We start from the raw sequence: 19,709 nt of genomic DNA on the forward strand, positions 1-19,709 counted from the left end.
GGAGGAGGTGTCTGGAGAGAGGGACGTCTGGGCGTCTCTGCTGAGTCTGCTGCCCCCGCGACCCGGTCCTGGATAAGCGGAAGACGACGAACGAACGAACTATTAAATAATTAAAGTCTAAAATATTCAGATTTATTTGAGTATTTAAATATTTTACATTGTGAAATTATTTAAACTGTAGCATATCAAATAATGTTTGATTGGTTAACATGCACATCAAATCAACTCCACACCAATCATCTTGTATGTAGCTATGTTAGCCCCGCCCACTGACCTGGATGTGTAAGGTTAAAAAAAAATCCTGATAAGCTACAACATGGTTATGAAAAAAAACACAATTTAAATAAGATAAAATTAATATTGAAATAATTATAGATGTAATGCTTTATGAATAACTGACATTTACATATTTAATAATGCATCTGTTATGTATACATTTTATTTATGAAAGGTTCGTTGTATTTAAAACAACACACAGCTATAAAATAATTATGTAAAATTAAAAATGCAAGAACTTTATATGCTTTGAGCTTATAATTAATACAGATTTTAATTACGTATTTTCACATTTAAGCATTAAATAAATTTTTAACAATTGAAATAATTATAGGTACATTTATTTCTTTTACTTTTATATGCATTTCCATGTTTTCTTTGTTTATCACATAAACACATAAATATTTAACAGCAGATTTGTGAAATTGTGGCACTTTTGGCCCTCTAGACATATATTATTATTAAAATTAATCACCAGAGGGTGCTGTTGGGTAAGATTTCCATATGCTCTGACTGTTTTGGCCCTCACCAGGCTGTTGTACACAAGACATTTTTTGGGAATAATGAGACTCCACGACAAGTTTATCGTCTTTTATTAAGCATCAGTCAGTAAAAGAAGATATAGGCCTGAAAATTGTTTTCCTACAGCTTTTCTGATGATATTTACAAGTTCTTTGTGTCAAAGTGTTATAGCGCTACATGTGTTGAAGAAAACAGGGAAAGCACAAACGTATTCCTCTACAAACTGAACAGGTACAAAGTTTAAAACTTTTACAAAACAAACATTTTCCCCCATCACACAATGAGGACAGCACACAGAGAGCCATACCTTCAAGAAGAGTGATTGTTTCCCTGCAGGAACGGGAAGATTCAGGGATAATTTGTCTGCTTTTGTATGTGACAAACTGAACTTTAAGAACATGGTTGTTTGGACCTTCTTTTTCCCCTGATTTGTGTGTTTTTTAGAGAGTAGTTAAAACCAAAATGTGACTTTTTATTTCAACATTTCAGTTATTACAAGACAGCAGAGGACTTCACTCAACAAAACAACAACAAACTGCAGTTCAGAAAATAATACAGAAAATACAAAAAGCTATGAGTAAATAGTTACCAATCATCCAACACAGAAGGAAGCTGATAAAATAGACTATGGCTTGTTTGCAAGAGATTCGGCAACAATTAGAGGCTCATTTTCAAGGATTTGTAATTTACTGCATGTCTCGCTGTGATGAATGCTAATGACCCCTGATCCTTCAGCATGTTGCCCACCTGCACCGTTTTCGATCTAGTCCTCTCTATTGTCTCCACCGCCTCTCGTAGAGAAAGTCATACGACCATTTGTCAGTTTGACATTTTTATTTTATTACCATGCATTGCTAAAGGCTGGACTGCCCAAAAAGAACACACACCAGTGACTCTGTAGTTTTCTTTTTTCTGGAGTGTTTTGTTACAAAATGTGTTCCTCTGAAATGCATGACACCATCATGTTGAGAGCGTTGCTGTAACAGAGCCCTTCCTGTAGCGACAAACCTTGTGCACGGCCAGGGGGATATTTATAGAAGTAGAGATGTGAACTCATCCTCAAAAGGATGCTGCAGCCTGTCTTTGCATCATCAGGATGGAAAAACAAAACTAAGAACTCGGTGCTCAGTGCTGGGTAATACTCACAGAAAACCTGAGAGCTGTGTTGATGACCTGGCTGTAACGGAGATCATTTTGCCTGAGGAATGCTTAATTCTCAGGCACAAAGAGTTTGTTAAAATTAATGCACCTTGCAATGCAAAATTATTCACAATTTCTCACATTACAACCACAAACTTGAATGCATTCCAAACAAAGTGGTGCATACTTGTGAAGTGGAAGGAAAAAATTGTTTGAAAAAATTATTTAAAACAACAATCTGAAGGTCTTATTCAGCTCCTCTGACACAATACTGGTTCTATAAGAACCATCTTTCACTGCAGTTAAAGCTGCAAGCTGAAGCCCAGTAATACTGGATAGAGAACATCTGTTAACATCAATTTTCAAATCTTGCCAAAGATTCTCAATTGTTTAGATCTGGACTTTGACTGGGCCATTCTAACACATGAATCCTTTGATCTAAACCAGATTCAAGATTTCTTTGTCTCCCTTGGGAGACATTTCTTTCTAGACCAGGTAAAGTTGCAGTCAACAACAAGAAGTCAACAAAATAAAAACAAATCATTAAAATGTCCAAAAAATAGCAAGCCGTTACACTGTGTCTCTTCATGTTTGTGCTGGAAAGTGAACCTCCATCCAACTGTCAAATCTTTTGCATCCTCTAACAGGTTTTCTTGACAATGTGATGTGAACTGTTAGTTTTCTGAACCAAATACTGCCCTGCATGCTGACCATGTAGACTATTTTTGAATTATCTGGCTAGAACACCTTCCAAATGTTTGTTGTGTTGGGTTAAACTTAAAATGAGACTTCTCATGACTTTATTTCAACAATGACTTTCTTTTCACCACTTCTCCATAAAGGTTATTTGGTCTCCATGATGCTGTTTGTTCACTAATGTTTTATAACAGACCTCTGAGGGCTTTACAGAACTAATGTAGTTAAACTGAGATATAATTATACACAGGTGGGCTCTATTTACTGATTAGCTGAATTTGTAAGTTGTTTGTGACACCATGTTTTATCTAGGAGTGTTAGAGTACAGAGGGATTAATACAAATGTGTAGCAAACATAAACCTTTTGAAAATGCATAATTTGCCTTCCACTTCACACTTATATGCTTTATGTTGGTCTATCACATACAATCCCGATTAAATACATTGCTCGTGTTTGTAATGAGACAAAACATGAAAAGTTTAAGCTGTGTGAATACGCTGACCACATTTGTCTTTTCAGAACAGAAGTTACCCATGACTTTGGGCAGCAGACTGCTACAGCCATCATTCAGCATGTCAGTTTAAAATCAAGCTGATCACGCTGAAGCACAGCTCCATCTGTCGCAGACTCCTTGTTCACACTCACTCCCCTCTTCGAGGAAGAAGGTGGATGAAGTCTTCATCAATATCTCTGAAGTAGTGCCTCACACTAAGGTCTGTGTGGTCGTTTTCTGTCTGCTCTTTTGTGATTTGCTGAGATGTGTCTGCGAGGGCAACTGAGTGACATAAAGCGATGATGTGGCAGTCTGACTGAGAGCCCCACAATCCAGTTTACTGTTTCTTCACCTGAACTGAAGACACAACAGAGATGAATAAATGAATCGATAAACTCTCTAAGGTTTCTCTGTAAATTAGGCTACATGTGTGCATCAGATGTGAGCCATCCAGTCTTCTCAGCCCCTCACCATGGAAACCGTTAACTCTGCTGAGAGTCTGCACCTGTTTGTTTTTCTGGACTTTTTCCATCCAAATGTTTGATGCATTAGACATTAAAGTTTAAAAAAAGAAGCTGCAGTGTCACATATAAAAGCTCGACAGCATGAGTACTTTCTCCTCTCTGTTTATTTGATTGTTATTCAGACTCCATTAGGGCAGATTCAGTGTGCAGGGGTTTATTAAAAGCAAAGGCACAGAAACAACTAACTCAGACTATAGTGTCAGACAGATTTGTTGGCAAACCTGGTGAAGATGTGTAAAAACTCTGAAAATAGATTCCTATTTTATGGCAGCAGCAAAATCTCACACTGAAATCTTTGGACAAATTAAATCAGGGCTGGCTTAAGGATGTATGGGACTTTAGTAAAATATGATTTGGGGCTCCTCTTGTTAAAAACATCACCACCACTAACAGTGTGTCCATGCAGATTTCACCGATAAGTGATTATTATTTACTGAGATGTATTTGTGCACAAACCTTGCTCAATCCAAAGCTCATGTCTGACAACTCCAGAAAAGAGGAGCACCTTGGGGGTCACTGAGTCTCTATAACATCTAATACATGCTATCTACATGCTAATTGGAAGTTTGAAAAAAGCATTTTTTTTCTTCCACCATCAAAAACAAAAATCTGTGGAGTTTGCTAAACTCTACTGGGACTTTAACTGGAGTTGGGTATTTGATCAATTAAGACCATGATTGAGCTTAGCAGGGTGGCATGCAAAAAAAGGATGAATGCTTGGCAAAGCACTTTATGCCCACTGTCAAGCACGGTGCAGGATATGTAATGCTGTGGGTCTGTCTGTCCAAAAGGCCCTGACATACTTCTCAGAATGCATGGAATCATGAAGTTTTTTTTAAATACTTGGATGTTTTAGTTACAGATCAGAAAAACTGAAAATAAGTCATCATTGGGTCTTTTAGCGTGACATTGATGCAAAACATATAATTAGATTAACACCAAAATGGTTCACTAGAAAGAAAACCATTGTTCCAGAGAACATAAGAGAGGACTGAGGACATTGGATAATTTAGAGAAATTGTGCAAAGATGGATGGTCTGTATGATAAAATGTTGCAGTAGAAAAAGTGATAGCCTTTGGGCAGAGGAAGGCTGTACAGCAATATCAACATGCGATTCTTTTCTCTGCTGAAAAAAAATGCACTAAAATGAAAGTCGTTTGTTGCAAAATCAGATGAATGTTAAAGTTTTTTACACATCTTCATCAGGTTTGCCAATAAATGTGGCAGGCAATGTAGCTCTAATGACAACCACCTACATGAAATAGGTCCACTATTATATATTTTTCTTGCAAAAAGCTGCTTTGATCACTGCTTGCAAGACATGTTGCAAAGTTAATAAGTTATAAATTAACTTAGAAGAGTGTGAGAGCACCAGGTTTTGGTGTTATCAGTTAGGTGCATAAAAACGAACAAAATACAGAACATTTGGTGTCTAGGTGCAGGATGTTTAAAGCTGGGAGATTGGAGATATTTTTAATTTGGGAAAGCGATCAAACTTTCAAGAAACATAAAATAAACCTCATTTATCAGAAGCTGTCTTGTTTAGATGACAGGATATTCTCCTGCTTAGATGTTTGCCCTGAATGAGCAAGTAGGGCTCCCTGAAATGAGCCCGAATATGTGTTTTGTTTAAAAAGGAGTGCTCCATTTTGAGACAAAACATCAAAATGTACAAGCGCCTGTATATCCCATCAGAAAGAACAGTTCTTTGGTTCTTTACATAGAACAAAAAGGACTGCAACAAGCAGGGAGACAATTGCGAATATTATAAATCTATCGCCTGCAAAATGTTGTCTAACAGAAGCAACTCCTTCAAAGAAACACAGCCCATACAGTGTTTTGAATTGCATAACTATGAGGTTACCACAACATGTCAGTTGTTTTAGAAAATATCTTAAAAATATAAATTGCTTTTTTTACATTTTTGTACAGGTAATGTGTAATGATGTTGTGGAGTCTAGCTTTGCAGCGATGCATGCACAATATTCACAATTGTACCAAACTGGATTATTCACTGCCGTCTCACCTGCTATTTAATGCAAAGTTCAATTTAGCCGCTGCAACTGCTTTGAAAATTTAAAAAAAAAGCTGTTTTCTTTGATAAACAAATGAAACCCAATCTCAAAGACACACTCAGTCATTTAGAATGAAGGTTATAAGCAGTGGCGGTTCCTGAATGAATGGCGGCCGGGGCGAGCTCCTTCTTCTACTCACAGCCAACCACAGTCCCATTCCTCCGACCCATTCAGCAAGAAAAACCTCTGGTTTTCTAACTTACCAGGGACAGTAAGAACTAAAAATATTGATCTCATATTTACTGAGACAGATAGACAAAATTTAAATAATCTGAGATTGGTTTAACATCCTCCCCCCAGGTTAAACTGGTTTACACCTTGTTCTTTTTATACTTGTCTCAGTTTAATTTGGTCCTAATCCTAAGAAAGTATTTAAATCCTCTTTCTTTTGTTTTTTTACAAATAGCAGCTATAAATGCTTCACAAATCTCAAGTTGTGTTTTAAAAAATGCCTGCTCTGTAAAAAATAATCCATATAAGGACTGACCAGGCAATCACACTGAAATGACCCTTGAATTTAGTATCAAATCATACCATATTGATCAGACACCAACTTTAGCATCATAACAGTGTACAGCAATATCTTCCTACGGTGCTCTCTGCACACTGCGGGGAGGTACTGATTTCCATTGAATGAGCTTACAAATAACCGACAGAAAACCTGTTTGTTATCCCCCTGTGGTATGCCACCCTGGGTAGCGGGCCTTATTTCCCATATCCAAAACCGCCACTGGTTATAACAAGAAAAACAAGAGCAGAGCAGTTTCAGCCGGTATTCAATTTCACAAAGATGATTTCTTTCTTGCCAGCCGTCAGGGAGAGAGAACAAGAATGAAAAGGATGGACGTGATCTCACAGTGTGTTTCTGTGCCGCTCATGTATAATCCGTGCAGTAAAGTTGCCAACTCAGGAGAAACAACGAGCTGTTTAAAGGAAACAGACTGAAACACTTAATTCTGCTGAACATCTGAAGTAAGAGACCACTATTGCTACATAATAAATATATTATAAGTGAAAGGTAGTTATTGCGCGCGCGCACACACACACACACACACACACACACACACACACACACACACACACACACACACACACACACACACACACACATAATCTGTTAGCATGCCTCAGGCTTTGGTCCTCTCGCCATCAAAACGTAAAACACTGGACTACATGAACTAAGGCCAGTTTTAAAGGAAGTTGTAAGAAGCAAGAACATGTTCTCAACCCTCCATATTTGGAACATACACTGTATATATAAATATACATTGTAGGGAAAGAAGATGTATGTCTTCCTTTCATACTGCAATTGAGGATTTTGAAAAATCTGCTCTTATTGTGCCTTGTTTTGATGCCCCTAATGCTTCACTACTGATTTGATAGCTTTAGCTGAGGTGGCTTTAGCATTTTATCCAGGGCTCTCAGAAAACATAGGTTACAGAAATTAATAGACCCATACAGCAAGAGTCTAACTATTACATTACAATCTGGGCTTGTATAAATAGTAAAAATTCACTCCTTTTATTCCACTCAGAGGGCACGTTTGATTGTTTCCATTAGGAACGTTTGGGAGAGGATAACAAAACTATTTCCAGTAATCCACAACTTTTACTTCCAATTTTCCTGCAAGCTGCTCTCAGACAAGTCTCTGAGCTTCTCATTTGCAGTCCTTTATCTCTCCTTCTTCATTGTATTCTTTGTGCAAGCCTAATTAACTCTAAGAGTATTATTGATGCTTTTCCCCGTGAAGCGGCTGCAGCTCTGGTGAAATATGGTTTTCCTGCCCCTCTTGTGGGAGGGTGCTGTTCCCCAGCTTCTTTGAGAGGCCCTCCATGTGGTTGGGACCCTGTTGAAAGCCAGAGAGGTGCCCAAACCTAGGGCTGGGCCTGTCCAAAAGTCTTTGGGTCACATTGGCTGCCAAACTGTCGTGCAGATGCTCCTCCTCGTCTGTGTCGGCGTCGATAAACTTACTGACAGATGCGTCATGGAATGTGAAAATGCTCGGCCGTAAGTTCTCGGGGCTCTTGCTAGGCGTCCTGCTGCTGGCAGTGGTATAAACAGATGTCTCTGGGCTCTGGACCGATGAGCTGTCTGAGAGACCTCCTTTCCCTGAGTCCTCCCCGCCTCTGACAATGACTTTAATTGAGCGGCCCTTAAGCGGGTTGTTCAGAGGCGGGTCTCTTGTGCTGTCACGGTTGATCTTGGTGCTTTGGCTTGACACGGGGCTGGTGGCATCATGCAATCCCTCATGCTCATTCTCCAGGGTGGGCTCCAGGCTGGGGTTGGTACTGACCCTTCCAGGCATGTTGCTGCCGGAGCTATGTGAAAATCGAGAGCTCTCAGGAAAGTCAGGGCCGCAGCTCATAAAGCTGTCAACGCTGGAGATACTTTTCATGTCTGTTACTGCCTCCGCTGTGCCTGAGATGGCTTCAGCGAGGATGCTTCCCATCTCAAATTCAGCTTTCCGCCTAACTGAATGTGCCACCTTTTCCTTGCTGTTGACATTGGGTTGTGATTGTGCTTTTGTCATCTTGTTGTACATCTCCTCAAGTTTCTCTGCACTGAGATGCTGAGGACTGCTGGCTGGCTTTGTGTTTTCTTGGTAGCTTGACTCAATAGTCTTGCTGGGGCTGCTGGGGTTTATTGGTGACTTGATCCGGGGTGTTCCTCTATGCGGAGATATGTGATTGTCATGCAGCTTCTCCTTCCTCTCATCAGTTTTTTCCACCATGATGTCCATGAGTTCCATGCTATGGCCAAATGCATCCTTCATGTTCATAGAGACAATGCTACCATTTCTCTTAGCTCTCTCCAGAGCCTCTCGCCTTTTGATGGCTTTCTCCTGCCTCTTCTGCTCTTTGTAGAACTCAGAGAAGTTATTCACAATTATAGGGATGGGTAAGGCTATCACCAAAACCCCTGCAATGCAGCACAAACCTCCAACTATCTTTCCCAGCAGAGTTTTTGGGTATATATCTCCATAACCTACAGTGGTCATAGTAATGGTAGCCCACCAGAAGGAGGCAGGGATGCTTTTAAACTTGGTGTCCTCTTCATCCTTCTCAGCAAAGAACACCAGACTCGAGAAGATCATGATGCCCATGGCAAGAAAGAGGATCAACAGGCCCAGCTCATTGTAGCTCCTCCTGAGAGTGAAGCCCAAAGACTGAAGACCTGTGGAGTGACGGGCCAGTTTCAGGATTCTCAAGATCCGCATGATCCGGAATATCTGAACCACACGGCGAACGTTCTGAAACTGAAGCACGCTCTTGTTGGACTCTGTCAGGAAGATGGTGACATAATAGGGCAGAATAGCTAACAGGTCGATGATGTTGAGGGGACCTTTGAAAAACTTCCATTTGTTTGGGGAGGAGAGGAAGCGGAGCAGGTACTCCATGGTGAACCAGGCAATACAAACAGCTTCCACGTGAGCCAGCTGTGGGTTGTCCGTGGGCTGGCCAAACTCGTCGGTGTCCTGCAGTTCTGGGAGGGTGTTCAGAGACAAGGCAATGGTGGACAGCACAATGAAGAGGATGGAGATAATTGCAAGGATCTGAAAAAAGAGAAGAAAGCAATTAGGAATTTCTGAAAACTGGAGCAGTTTTTTATGAAATATGCCACATTTGTTTTGATTTGTCCTTACTCTGTTGGGATGAAAGGAATAACAGTCTCAAAGAAAACATGAGCTAAAACTAATTTGGGAGAATCATTAGTCAGGTGGTGCTTTATGCTTCATTGGATTGTTCTTGGAAGTCACACCCGAGTTGATAGACTTCCAGTTGTAAATTGGAAAGCAGTAGTAGTAATTGCCCATTGTTGTGGTGCAAACTATTTTCAGCAAAAGAAGGTGATAATAATGCATTATTATAGGTATTTTACAAAATTGTATTTGCCAATGGTTTAATGAGATGCAAAACTAAACTAAAACTAACTAAAATTCTAATAAATATTTAATACCAGCATCTTTTACTGCATTGCATACTAGGGCAGCAATAATGGATATGAAGCACAGGGTTGCCGGATGAGCTCCGACTCTCTCAGTCAGAGTGTTGATCGAACATTAGACATCCGAGCACAAAGAGAGCCATGTGCAGAAACCTCTTCCTCTTTTTAATTTTGATGTAGTTACTGTGAATGGTATTGCCACCTGCTGATCCACCATAGGTATTACAACAATTTGTTGCAGTTGTCCTACTACCCAATGAGAACATTTTGACCATTAACTGTTTTATTTTACTGGTTGTGAGAATGTCTCATTTTATAAGATAATTGCTGCATAATAAATACAAAAGATAAAAAATTACAAAAGATACAAGGTAATCATTTATTACCTTTAATAAATAAGCTGGTTTGTTCATATGGGGAATAACTGCTCCTGACTGTAATTAAAGCCTATCTTTGCTGATTATTTGGCTGTAAAGCTATTAAAATTGAACGTTTCCTTTATTTAACCCACCTTTTTGAGTTCACTAATTACAGTTCTGATCAAATGGTTACAAAAGGTCGTCCTCATTAATGCCAAGTTATGAAGTGGCTTTTAAAGATGTGCTTTAACTCTACACAATCAGCTAATTAATCGGTTAATTTATTGGGTTGCTCTAGATCAACCTAGAAGCCATCAAGGATAAATCCTGTCATAAACTGTAAATTGCTGGAATACATCACTGTCCACACACAAGCCAGTTTTTTAAATGACTGGACTGAGAGGGTGCCGCCTAGGAAAGAAGCCAATGCTCCAAAACAGACATCTTCATGTCTGATTGAAATTTGCATCTGTGGGAGTGGACATGGAGAAATGTTTTATGCTGAAAAAAAGACAAACTGTACTTTGCTCACAATTACAATAAGTATTACAATAGGTTTGTTTGAAGTTGTCAAGATGAAGCCTGTCAAGCTTGGAGGTGGCATCATCATGATGAGGGCCTGTTTCACTGCCAGTGGTACAAGTGCATCATACAAAATGTGAAGGATGCTTCCAAATTGTCCAACTCCCTCTTAAATTACCAGCTAGATAGTTAGATTGCAAACTGTGAGTGATCATCACCACACCTGTAACCAAAAACAATATTCAAAGAATGCGCAAAATATTGGATACAAAATTTGTATTTGTGCAGTGGTTCATTCTTCGTTTATTATTTTTGGATATACATTTATTTTTTCCAGATCCATAGATCAATTTTAGAAAATGCAAATCAGGCTGATCATTAACTTGAATCTTTGCAGTTTTTAGTTTTGGCAGACTATATAGTGGCTATATATAACAATCACTAAATTTAGCTCTGCTCCTGAACTACATACTGAAAGTCATTTACTGTAGCTCCAAAAGGTGGTATATACGGTGCTTCTACAGTGCCAAAGGAAGGTCACTTCCTGAAACACTTCACAGTGAAAAAGAGGTGCAGCTCCTTGTCCCGACCAGAGATGTGTTTTTATGTTATTTTAGCCCATTTAACTTTCTGACCTTAATGCCAGCATTTTAAAAGAATCAGGGTCAGAGCTTTTATGAGTTCATGGTCAGGTGTTTCCTTTTGTTTTTTTTGTATAAATCTCATGGTATTAATGTGCAAAAGTTGGCAACAGCAAAATTCTTCACTTTGTCTTTTTCTTTGAGATCAACAGCTTTCCCTCGATGCTAAAAGGTACATAAATTCCCCAGAAAGTTCTACAAAGCCCACCATGCATGGCCAGAGAGCCCGGGTGGAACACTGACAAGGACCTCTGGATACTTCAGTGACCTGCTAATGATCTAATCTGCTGAGTACAATACGGTCTGGCCACAGTGTCGGGGATTACACAGTTGTGGCTGTGCCACACCTATTATTTCTGTCCCACGATCGGTGAGGAAATCCAACACAAGGTCACTATGGAGGCTTTGTCCCAGGTGACTGGTATGAGTAGGATTATTCTCTGGTACCGGTCAGCCTTCATAAGCTTTAATTAATGCTGACAGGTGATTGCTTGAACACCAACCTTGGCCTTTGAAGAGATGGAGGGGGACTAAAACCAAAGAAACACTGAGATGGAGAGGATAAAAGAGGAAAAGTAGGATGATTCACAAATTAAGAGATTCAAAAAGATTAAACTATTAGAACCTACGAAATTCTTGGATTCTGAATCACAGTTAAGAGAATTAAAACACATTTTTGTTTGCAGCCAAGCATAAAACGTAGCTCACTACTTTCAGTACTTTTTACAAATCAAATATTTATTGGTTTATTAGTTGGTAAAAAGTATGGAGAGGTAGGAAAACATTGCAGTATATGTGCACCTATTGAAAACAAAGAATCCAAGAGCTCCAGTTCTGAGCTGCACAGTCCAGTGGAAAATACACTGATCAGATGAAGGCTTATCTCTGTTCAGGCTGCAGTGCAGTTAATGAATCATGCTGAATGTAACAGACAGCCCTGAAACCAAACTGTAGCTTGTTGTGAAAAGGCAACACACACAGAATGATCACCTTCTTCTGGTCACTTTTTCCACCTCTGTCCCAGTAGATAACTGGGGTCAGCCCGATCGGATATTAAAGAGAAGCGATCCGACTAAAGATGAACACTCAGAAAGAGAAATTTAACAGGGACACACAGTTCAGTGACGTGTCTGAGGGAAAGGCAACCTAATCTGTGATTTTTAGCAAAGATATTTGAACATTTTCAGTGATGTATGGTGCCAGTCAGATGTTTCCATCACTGGCATAACTATCTTATTAATTTAATGCATTTGTTCTTACAGTGTGGAATTATTTCATGTGATTAGCTCTTCTGGTTCATTGGTCAATCCTCCGCCCAGCCTCTGTAATTAAACTCTCTGGTTTTCATTATGCTGGATTCTTCTGTCAACCTGCCTTACTCCTGGTCCAGCTACCATTGTCCACTTTGCCTATGCTCAATTTCCTGCTCTTCTTTAGCAACTCCTGTAAGTTTATTCTATTTTTTCATTATTAAGAACTCTGTTTTTTCACCTCAGTCAGTCTCTGCATTTGGGTCCTTCAGAAAAACCAAAACATGACAATCTTGGCATAATTCTGGCTGAACGTTTGGACACTCTTCTCATCAGAAATTGTACAGCTCATTTAAATTGGCTGTTTTTAGACTTGAAGCTGACTTTTATTCCTGTTCCATATATTTCCAATAAGGTTGCCATCAGCTTCATTTAAAACCTTAATATTGCCCTCCATTTAGATGTTTGTTTGGTATCATTGTCCTGTGGGAACACGCAATTCTGTTTGAGTTTCACTCATGCCACCCAAACTTTCACCATCAGACAAAAGAAAACTGGTACAGGATATTCAAGAACAATCCAGGAAGCTGCTTACCCAAACAAGCTAAATGTTTTCCCGGGAAAAGTTTTATAGTCAGAAAAGACAAAAACTGAGCTGTATGGCCACAATGACAAAAAAAACCAAAAGACGTTTGAAGGGTCCAAGGTGGGGCTTTCAAACAAAAAAACACTGTATACACTGTTAAGCATGGTCATGGCAGCATCATGCTGTGGGCATGTTTTGCTGCCAGTGGAACTGGTGCATTGCAAAGTGGGTAGAAATATCAAGAAAGAAGATGACCTCCATCCTTCAACTTCCCCTTAAATTAAAAACAATCAAATCTTGAACAAAATTAAGTGTTTTAATAGGACATTTATCCCAAATGCATAAATTATAAAGACAAACATTAACATTTTACAATAGATCTATTTAAAATGTATGTATTTTTCTTAAAATCCTGGAAACCACCCAATTTAACTGAGCTCTCCCATTTCTGATAAGAAAAGGGGTCAAATATTTAGCCAGTATGATACAAGAAGATATTGATGGTTGTAAAGTTTTTTCTATGCAGCTTGTGAGGAGACATTTATCCACAAAATAAATTAGCTCCTTCCAACAGTGCTTGGTGTGACCCGCAGAATTAAAGATCTCAAAACCTCAGATGTGTAAATATGTCAAGAAGGATAATAATTTCTCTTTTGGGAGCTGTTTTTTGAAAATCACATTTAAAGCAATAAAATATATGTTTTAATTTAAAATTTAGGATTTATTTAGGATTTAAAAGACATTTGAGTGTTCTTGTGTTCACGCAGAGTAAAACTCTCCTAGATATATTCTTGTCATAGTTTAATGCTGGTAGGTAAACCATACACGCTGCTTGTGTCTATATTGGAGTCTCATTTCATGCAGACTGTCTTTGCAAATAAATCTCACTTAATGTTTGGTTGCATATGAGCACCACCCATTAAATTGACCCTCCTTTCTGAATAGATCAATTTGTTGTTAGTTATGCACTCATGTAAAGTGACCAATGTGAGTGGCATGTAAAACACATTCTTGTTGACTTACTTGCAAACAATAAAAATAGGAATGTTAAATATCCAATGAAACAATTTTAATGGTGGCTGATGGGCTAAACTGGAAGTAAGCCCCTATATCAAATTTTGCTTAGGGCCCAGTTCAATCTATGACTGTCTCTGTGTGAACAAAAAGCAGAAAGTCTCTGTCTAAGGCAGCAAAAGTTTAAACCCAAGTCCTGATGATGGTTTGTGTTTCATCAGCTCCTAATGGCAGGCACAGTGGCGGCCTGCTGAACCACCTACTTGCAAAAACTGGAGATACTTCCTCTGCACAATCCTGAAATACACTTCATCTCCACCAAACACAAACACCCATGCATAACACACTTACATATGCACTCCCACCTCAGTAATTAGCTCCAGGCATCTCTTACTGGGAGGAAGGAGACTGAATATTTAATATCCTGCTGAATTGCATGCTATCCCAGTTCTGGAAGGGGTGGGCAGCAGTGGATCCTCACTGGGCCATGAGGGACTGCAGAGCCAGAGCGTTAGCCTAGTTTCCAAACAATTTTCCCGACACATGATTACCTCAGCTGTACGATCAAAATACAGACGAGCAGGGAAGTTTCCTTTTACAGAATCACTGTCCGCTCACGATGAAGAGTTTCACACATATTTGCTGTGCAGCAAAGTTCTGCTCTATTTCTGGGGCTTTAAAAAAAATATATGTCATGATTTTTAGACAGTTTTTTCTAAATTGTAATTCATTCCTACTTTGTGCAAGAGTTATAAATTCTAAGTGTTTGACTACGTTGTTTAAAAACTAGATTCAGCTTCACTAGCCACACTGAGACCTGACTGCTTAATGACCAGTGGAATCATGAAATCACCTCAATAAGGGATGTCAACTCCAGCCCTCGATGGAAGGTGTCTTGCAGTTTTTGGATGCATCCCCGGTCTGACACACCTGGATTATTCAATTCAATTCAATTCAATTCAAAGATACTTTATTGATCCCCGAGGGGAAATTAGAATTCCAGTACAACCCATCTAAACATACATCATGACACAAGACAATGGGGGGACGGGTCACCGAGGCTTTGCTGCCCACTCACAGGCGCTGCCCTTGCTAGATGAGAAAAGAGGCCACATTAGGTAAATAGAGGAAAAAAATCATATTTCACACTTTATCCTTAGCAGGATACAGTTTGAGATTGCAAAAAACCTCAGCACAAAGAAACAACAAGTTTACAAAACAACATCATGCCGGGAACGGTGAAGGTGGTGTGAGGGGTGCATATGTTTATCTTGAGCATGTGTGTGTGTGCAAGTGAGTGTGTGCAAGTAAGTCCATGAAGCACTGTCACAGAGGCCATTGTCTTTGATGGTTCGTTGGAATGTACATCAACCGGCCACAAAGTTCTGAGCAGGTCCACAGATGTTCTCAGGGAAGGGAGGGGGCAGAGGGAGCAGTGCGTCACGTTTACATAACTTCCAGGAGAAGTTTAAGATAGCCAGCCATCAAGGCCGCGCAGGGGAGCCAGATTCAGAAAAACAATAATTATTTGGGTTAGGCTGACTCTTAATTTTCCGTCAGCCTTGAGAGTCTCGCTGGTGCTTCTCAAAGGCGAATCCAAACAGCCAAATTCCTGGTCTTTCTGCCAGATCCGAGCGAACAACTTTCTCCAAGATTTATCCCATTTCACCCCTGAGTCCAGGAACCGCAACCTGCCTGCGATCCTAAGGATCACATCCAGTCTGCGATTCAGCTCACGTAACATCTCAGTCTGAGTGCTGATCGCCCTGAAGATCCCATCACACATGCCAGGTAGCCTTACAATGGCCAGAACAGCTGCTGACATTCTCCGAATTTCTCGATATGCCAGGTAACCGCTGACTCCAAAAAGCAGAAATCCTGATATCAAACATCCAATTATATACATATCTTCCACATCCTCGACTGACATTATCGACAGACACACAATCCTCCACTTCTGCCAGGAGTCCATTGTGTATCCAGAGAAAAACGTCCAATCCGGACAAGTTGGGCTCTCCTTCACCCTGTCTTCTCCTCGAGAAAATTTGATCAATTGCATTGAGAGACCAGCTGACCAAATCCATAACTCAGAATTTGGAAGATATGCAAAAAGAGGCTCCAAAGACAAGACACAGAGCTGAAGCAGGGCAGATATGGGAGGGGGTGGGAGAGAGAGAAAAAGCGTCCTCCTCCACCGAGAGCAGAAAGAAAGGAGAATTAAATGGTTGAACTAGCTTCTCAACATATAATTGGGTTCTAAAGAATCCTGCTAATGGCCCAATGTTTTGATTTCAATGTGTTGAAGCGGATGCATCTAAAAGCTGCAGGACACTGGCACTCGAGGACAGAACCTGTCTGACAACATGAAGTAGGCAAATATATACATCAAAAAGCAGCACATCATGCCCAGATCTAAAGAAATTTAAGATCTGTCTGAAAGTGTAACAAAAGCTATTTCCAAAACTTTGGGTCTCCAGTGTTAGAACTGTGTCCCATTACATCTGGCAAAAAAACAGAATTTCATACAGGCAGTCAAACATAGTGGTGGTTCTGTGATTGGCTATGGCTGCTTCAGAACCAGGAGGATTTACCAAAATAGATGGAACCATAAATTATGCTGTCTACAAGGACATCCTGAAGGAGAATGTTCAGTCATCAGTTTCAGACCTTGGGCTCAAGTGTACTTGGGTTATGCAGAAGCACACCAGCAATCCAACTCTTGAATGCTCATAAAAACAAAGGCTTTAGAGTGGCCGAGTCAAAGTCCTGACTTAAATACTACCAATATGCTTTGGCTTGACCTTAAGCATACTGTTCCAACTAGAAGATTCGGCAATTTGGTGGAATTAAAACAGTTCTGCAAAGAAAAGTGGGCTGAAATTCCTCCACAGGAATGTAAAAGACTCAGGGCTAGTCATTTCAAATGCTTTTTGGCAGTTGTTGCTGCCAAGGGTAACACAGTCAGTTAGTAGGCCCAAGGGTCCATTACTCTTTCACATAGAGCCAAGTTGGTTTAGAATGTTTTTTTCCCCCACAACACGATACTATTATTAAAAAACAGACTTTGTATGTACCATACTGAAGGTATTCTTTGTCTAATGTTAATATTTGACTCCTTGTATTGTCATTAATTCACTACAAACCACCACAAAACCAAGGTGGTGTATGTATACCAATAATGCCTACTGTAAGGATTATGATTATTGATTAATTAATATTTATCAAGAATTATAATTTAAAATCATAATTTGAACAAAATGTTTTTATTTCTTAACCAAAAATCATTACTTACGAATAGAAATCAGAGATATCCTCAGGTGTTGTGATTATGGACTCAAAGCTCTTTAATAATTACAAATTATTAACTAAAACCACAAACTGTCACTGTTTATTCAACCGCTTCACCAAAGGTGGGGGAACTTCAACCTTGTTTTGACAGATAAATCACTCTTGCACGAAATAAACACAAACGCTTCTCTTAATTATATATATGAAGATTTATTGAAGCCAAATAGTCCTGATATACCATTTTTCTGGTCCAAAAACCTTCACCTAACTTACAAGCACTATTCTACACAAAGGGAATAAAAATGACTACCTAACAATAATAATAAAAGACAAATATATAAGCATTTAGTGTCTATGAAGATCAAACCAGCAGTTTTATGGACAAAATGTGTAATTTGGGTTAAATGGAAAGAGAAGTCCTCCTGGTGCTGATGTCTTGATTGCAGCGATCAGCTGATAAAACGGTGGAGCCACGCCCCTTTAGCCTCTAGCAGCTGATCGCCCCAAATCTCGAACAAAGAGTCATAAACTCTGAGGTGGGAATCCAGTGGAAAAACTCCAGTTGTAAAACTGGAACAAAGAGTGGTTGGGCGAGACCCAGACCACAGCTGCTTTGAATGAAAAACTTTTAAAAGTCCAACTTCCAACTCCTGGATGATTTGAGATCAGCCGGACAAAACCTTAACCACGCACGATTCAGCAGCAAATCAAAACACAGCCCAGCATAAAACACTTCCAATCAGTATTGCATGCAACAAGTTGATACCTTGGATTGACTACTGGTGATCCTACATCACCTTAACTCTGCCTCGTCCTGACCAGACCTCTAAATGCACCTATCCGGTTTAATATGAAAAGAACGAAATTGCTTTGACGTTGATTTCTGCTCTTCTCTGGTTGAGGATGGATCAGGTCTGAAGAAAAATGAGGGCAGGGAATCACGCGTCCGTGATCACCTCAAGAAAAAGAAAACGGTAACTTCTCATCCGTCTAAGAGTGGAAAATATGAAAAACCGTTTAGTCGACTGAATAACAAGGAGGGAACTCATCTCCTTCGAAAAAAAAAACTCTGTGGGTTTTAACCTGCGCCAGGTGTCGGCGTGGTCTTCGATCGGTATATGAATCTGCTGACCTTCTTTTATCACACAGATTTCCAGCTTTCAAGTTCTTCCAGGAATGGCCTTGTGAAGCAAAAGTTTTTTATGCGCCTCCGTTGCGCTGTCCTGTGAGACACGCGGGAAATGGCAACAAAACTTTCCCCCCTCGGCCGGTTTTAACTCTTGGTGATGTCAGAGCTGCGACGTCTGTTGAGCTGCGCGTGTCAAAATGTGCGACCAAAACGGATGACCCCAACACTACTGATGCATGTCCAACACATACTAAGAATCATGCTGGAAGCACTTTACTGCTGTTTAATGTTTAGGCCCAATAGTTTTGCTAATCTGCATAAAAACACTTCAGTCTGAAAAGACTCACAAAGAGCGGGATGGCAATTAGAAAAGTTTTAATGATGAGAAATTACATGGTTATTTGCTATATGTCGATGTTTTTATTATTTTTTATTCTTGTGAAGCACTTTGTGATTTTTATCTGTGAAAGGTCTTATATAAATAAAAGTTACGTACTAAATTATCAACGTCTACTTTATTTAGAATATGTTCAAAAGCAAAAACACTTACATTTTCAGCTTTTATAGCTGTACATGAATTCAGCCACTAAGGGTTTAAATTTGACAAAGAAGCAAAAACAGAAGAAATCTGTGAGGATTGCAATTCTTTTTACAGCACTGGACTTGAAAGGAGAGAAGAATGAGAGCAATCAGGGCAAAGATTCAGATAAAAAGTGGAGAGGTGTGACAAAACAAGACCAGATCATCTTGTACCGGACTTATGGGTTTTCCCTTTCGTCATGATGTGTGAAATGTTGATTCACCTTTGTCTCATATCAACCTAACTGGATTTGCTTTTTTCCCACCACATGAGCTGAATCAATAAAGGGATTGTCACTGGGTGACTCACTCATTTAATCTTTTTCTCAACAAGCTGAGTCCAAGATGGTAACTAATCCTCTTATAGCACTGCTTCTGTGACTTGACAGTACATCTGCACTGAAAGTTTCCTATTTTCCTACAGAGCAGTCCCATTGCAGGATACTCGGTCATTTGTTTTGGGTTTCCATTAGAGGCCTCAGCGGAAAAGAGAAATGAAATTACACAGCCAGTAAACAAAGGGGAGAATCCTCTTCTCAACAGGGAAGACAGGAGAGGCCTGCTGGAAACTCTTGGAAACTTCCACCTGAGGACTGTGTTGCAGCTGCTCCTCAGCTGTTCTCTAAATTTGAACCATTTAATTTATAATTCTTCCCTTTTCATTTCAC

General features: G+C 39.7%; 1 protein-coding gene across 1 annotated transcript in view; it reads right to left on the bottom strand.

Moving 5' to 3' along the window:
* Nucleotides 1-852: 852 nt before the first annotated feature.
* The window catches only part of LOC124856300 (potassium voltage-gated channel subfamily B member 1-like), a 57,996-nt gene continuing 39,139 nt past the window's right edge, over nucleotides 853-19,709 (bottom strand). Inside the window, exon 3 of the mRNA XM_047346632.1 lies at nucleotides 853-9,281. Within this exon, the coding sequence (XP_047202588.1) occupies nucleotides 7,455-9,281 (1,827 nt within the window). The 3' untranslated portion in view covers nucleotides 853-7,454. The remainder of the gene's footprint in view (nucleotides 9,282-19,709) is intronic.

This window comes from Girardinichthys multiradiatus, chromosome 20 (genome assembly GCF_021462225.1).
Source record: "Girardinichthys multiradiatus isolate DD_20200921_A chromosome 20, DD_fGirMul_XY1, whole genome shotgun sequence".
NCBI classification, from domain to species: Eukaryota; Metazoa; Chordata; class Actinopteri; order Cyprinodontiformes; family Goodeidae; genus Girardinichthys; species Girardinichthys multiradiatus.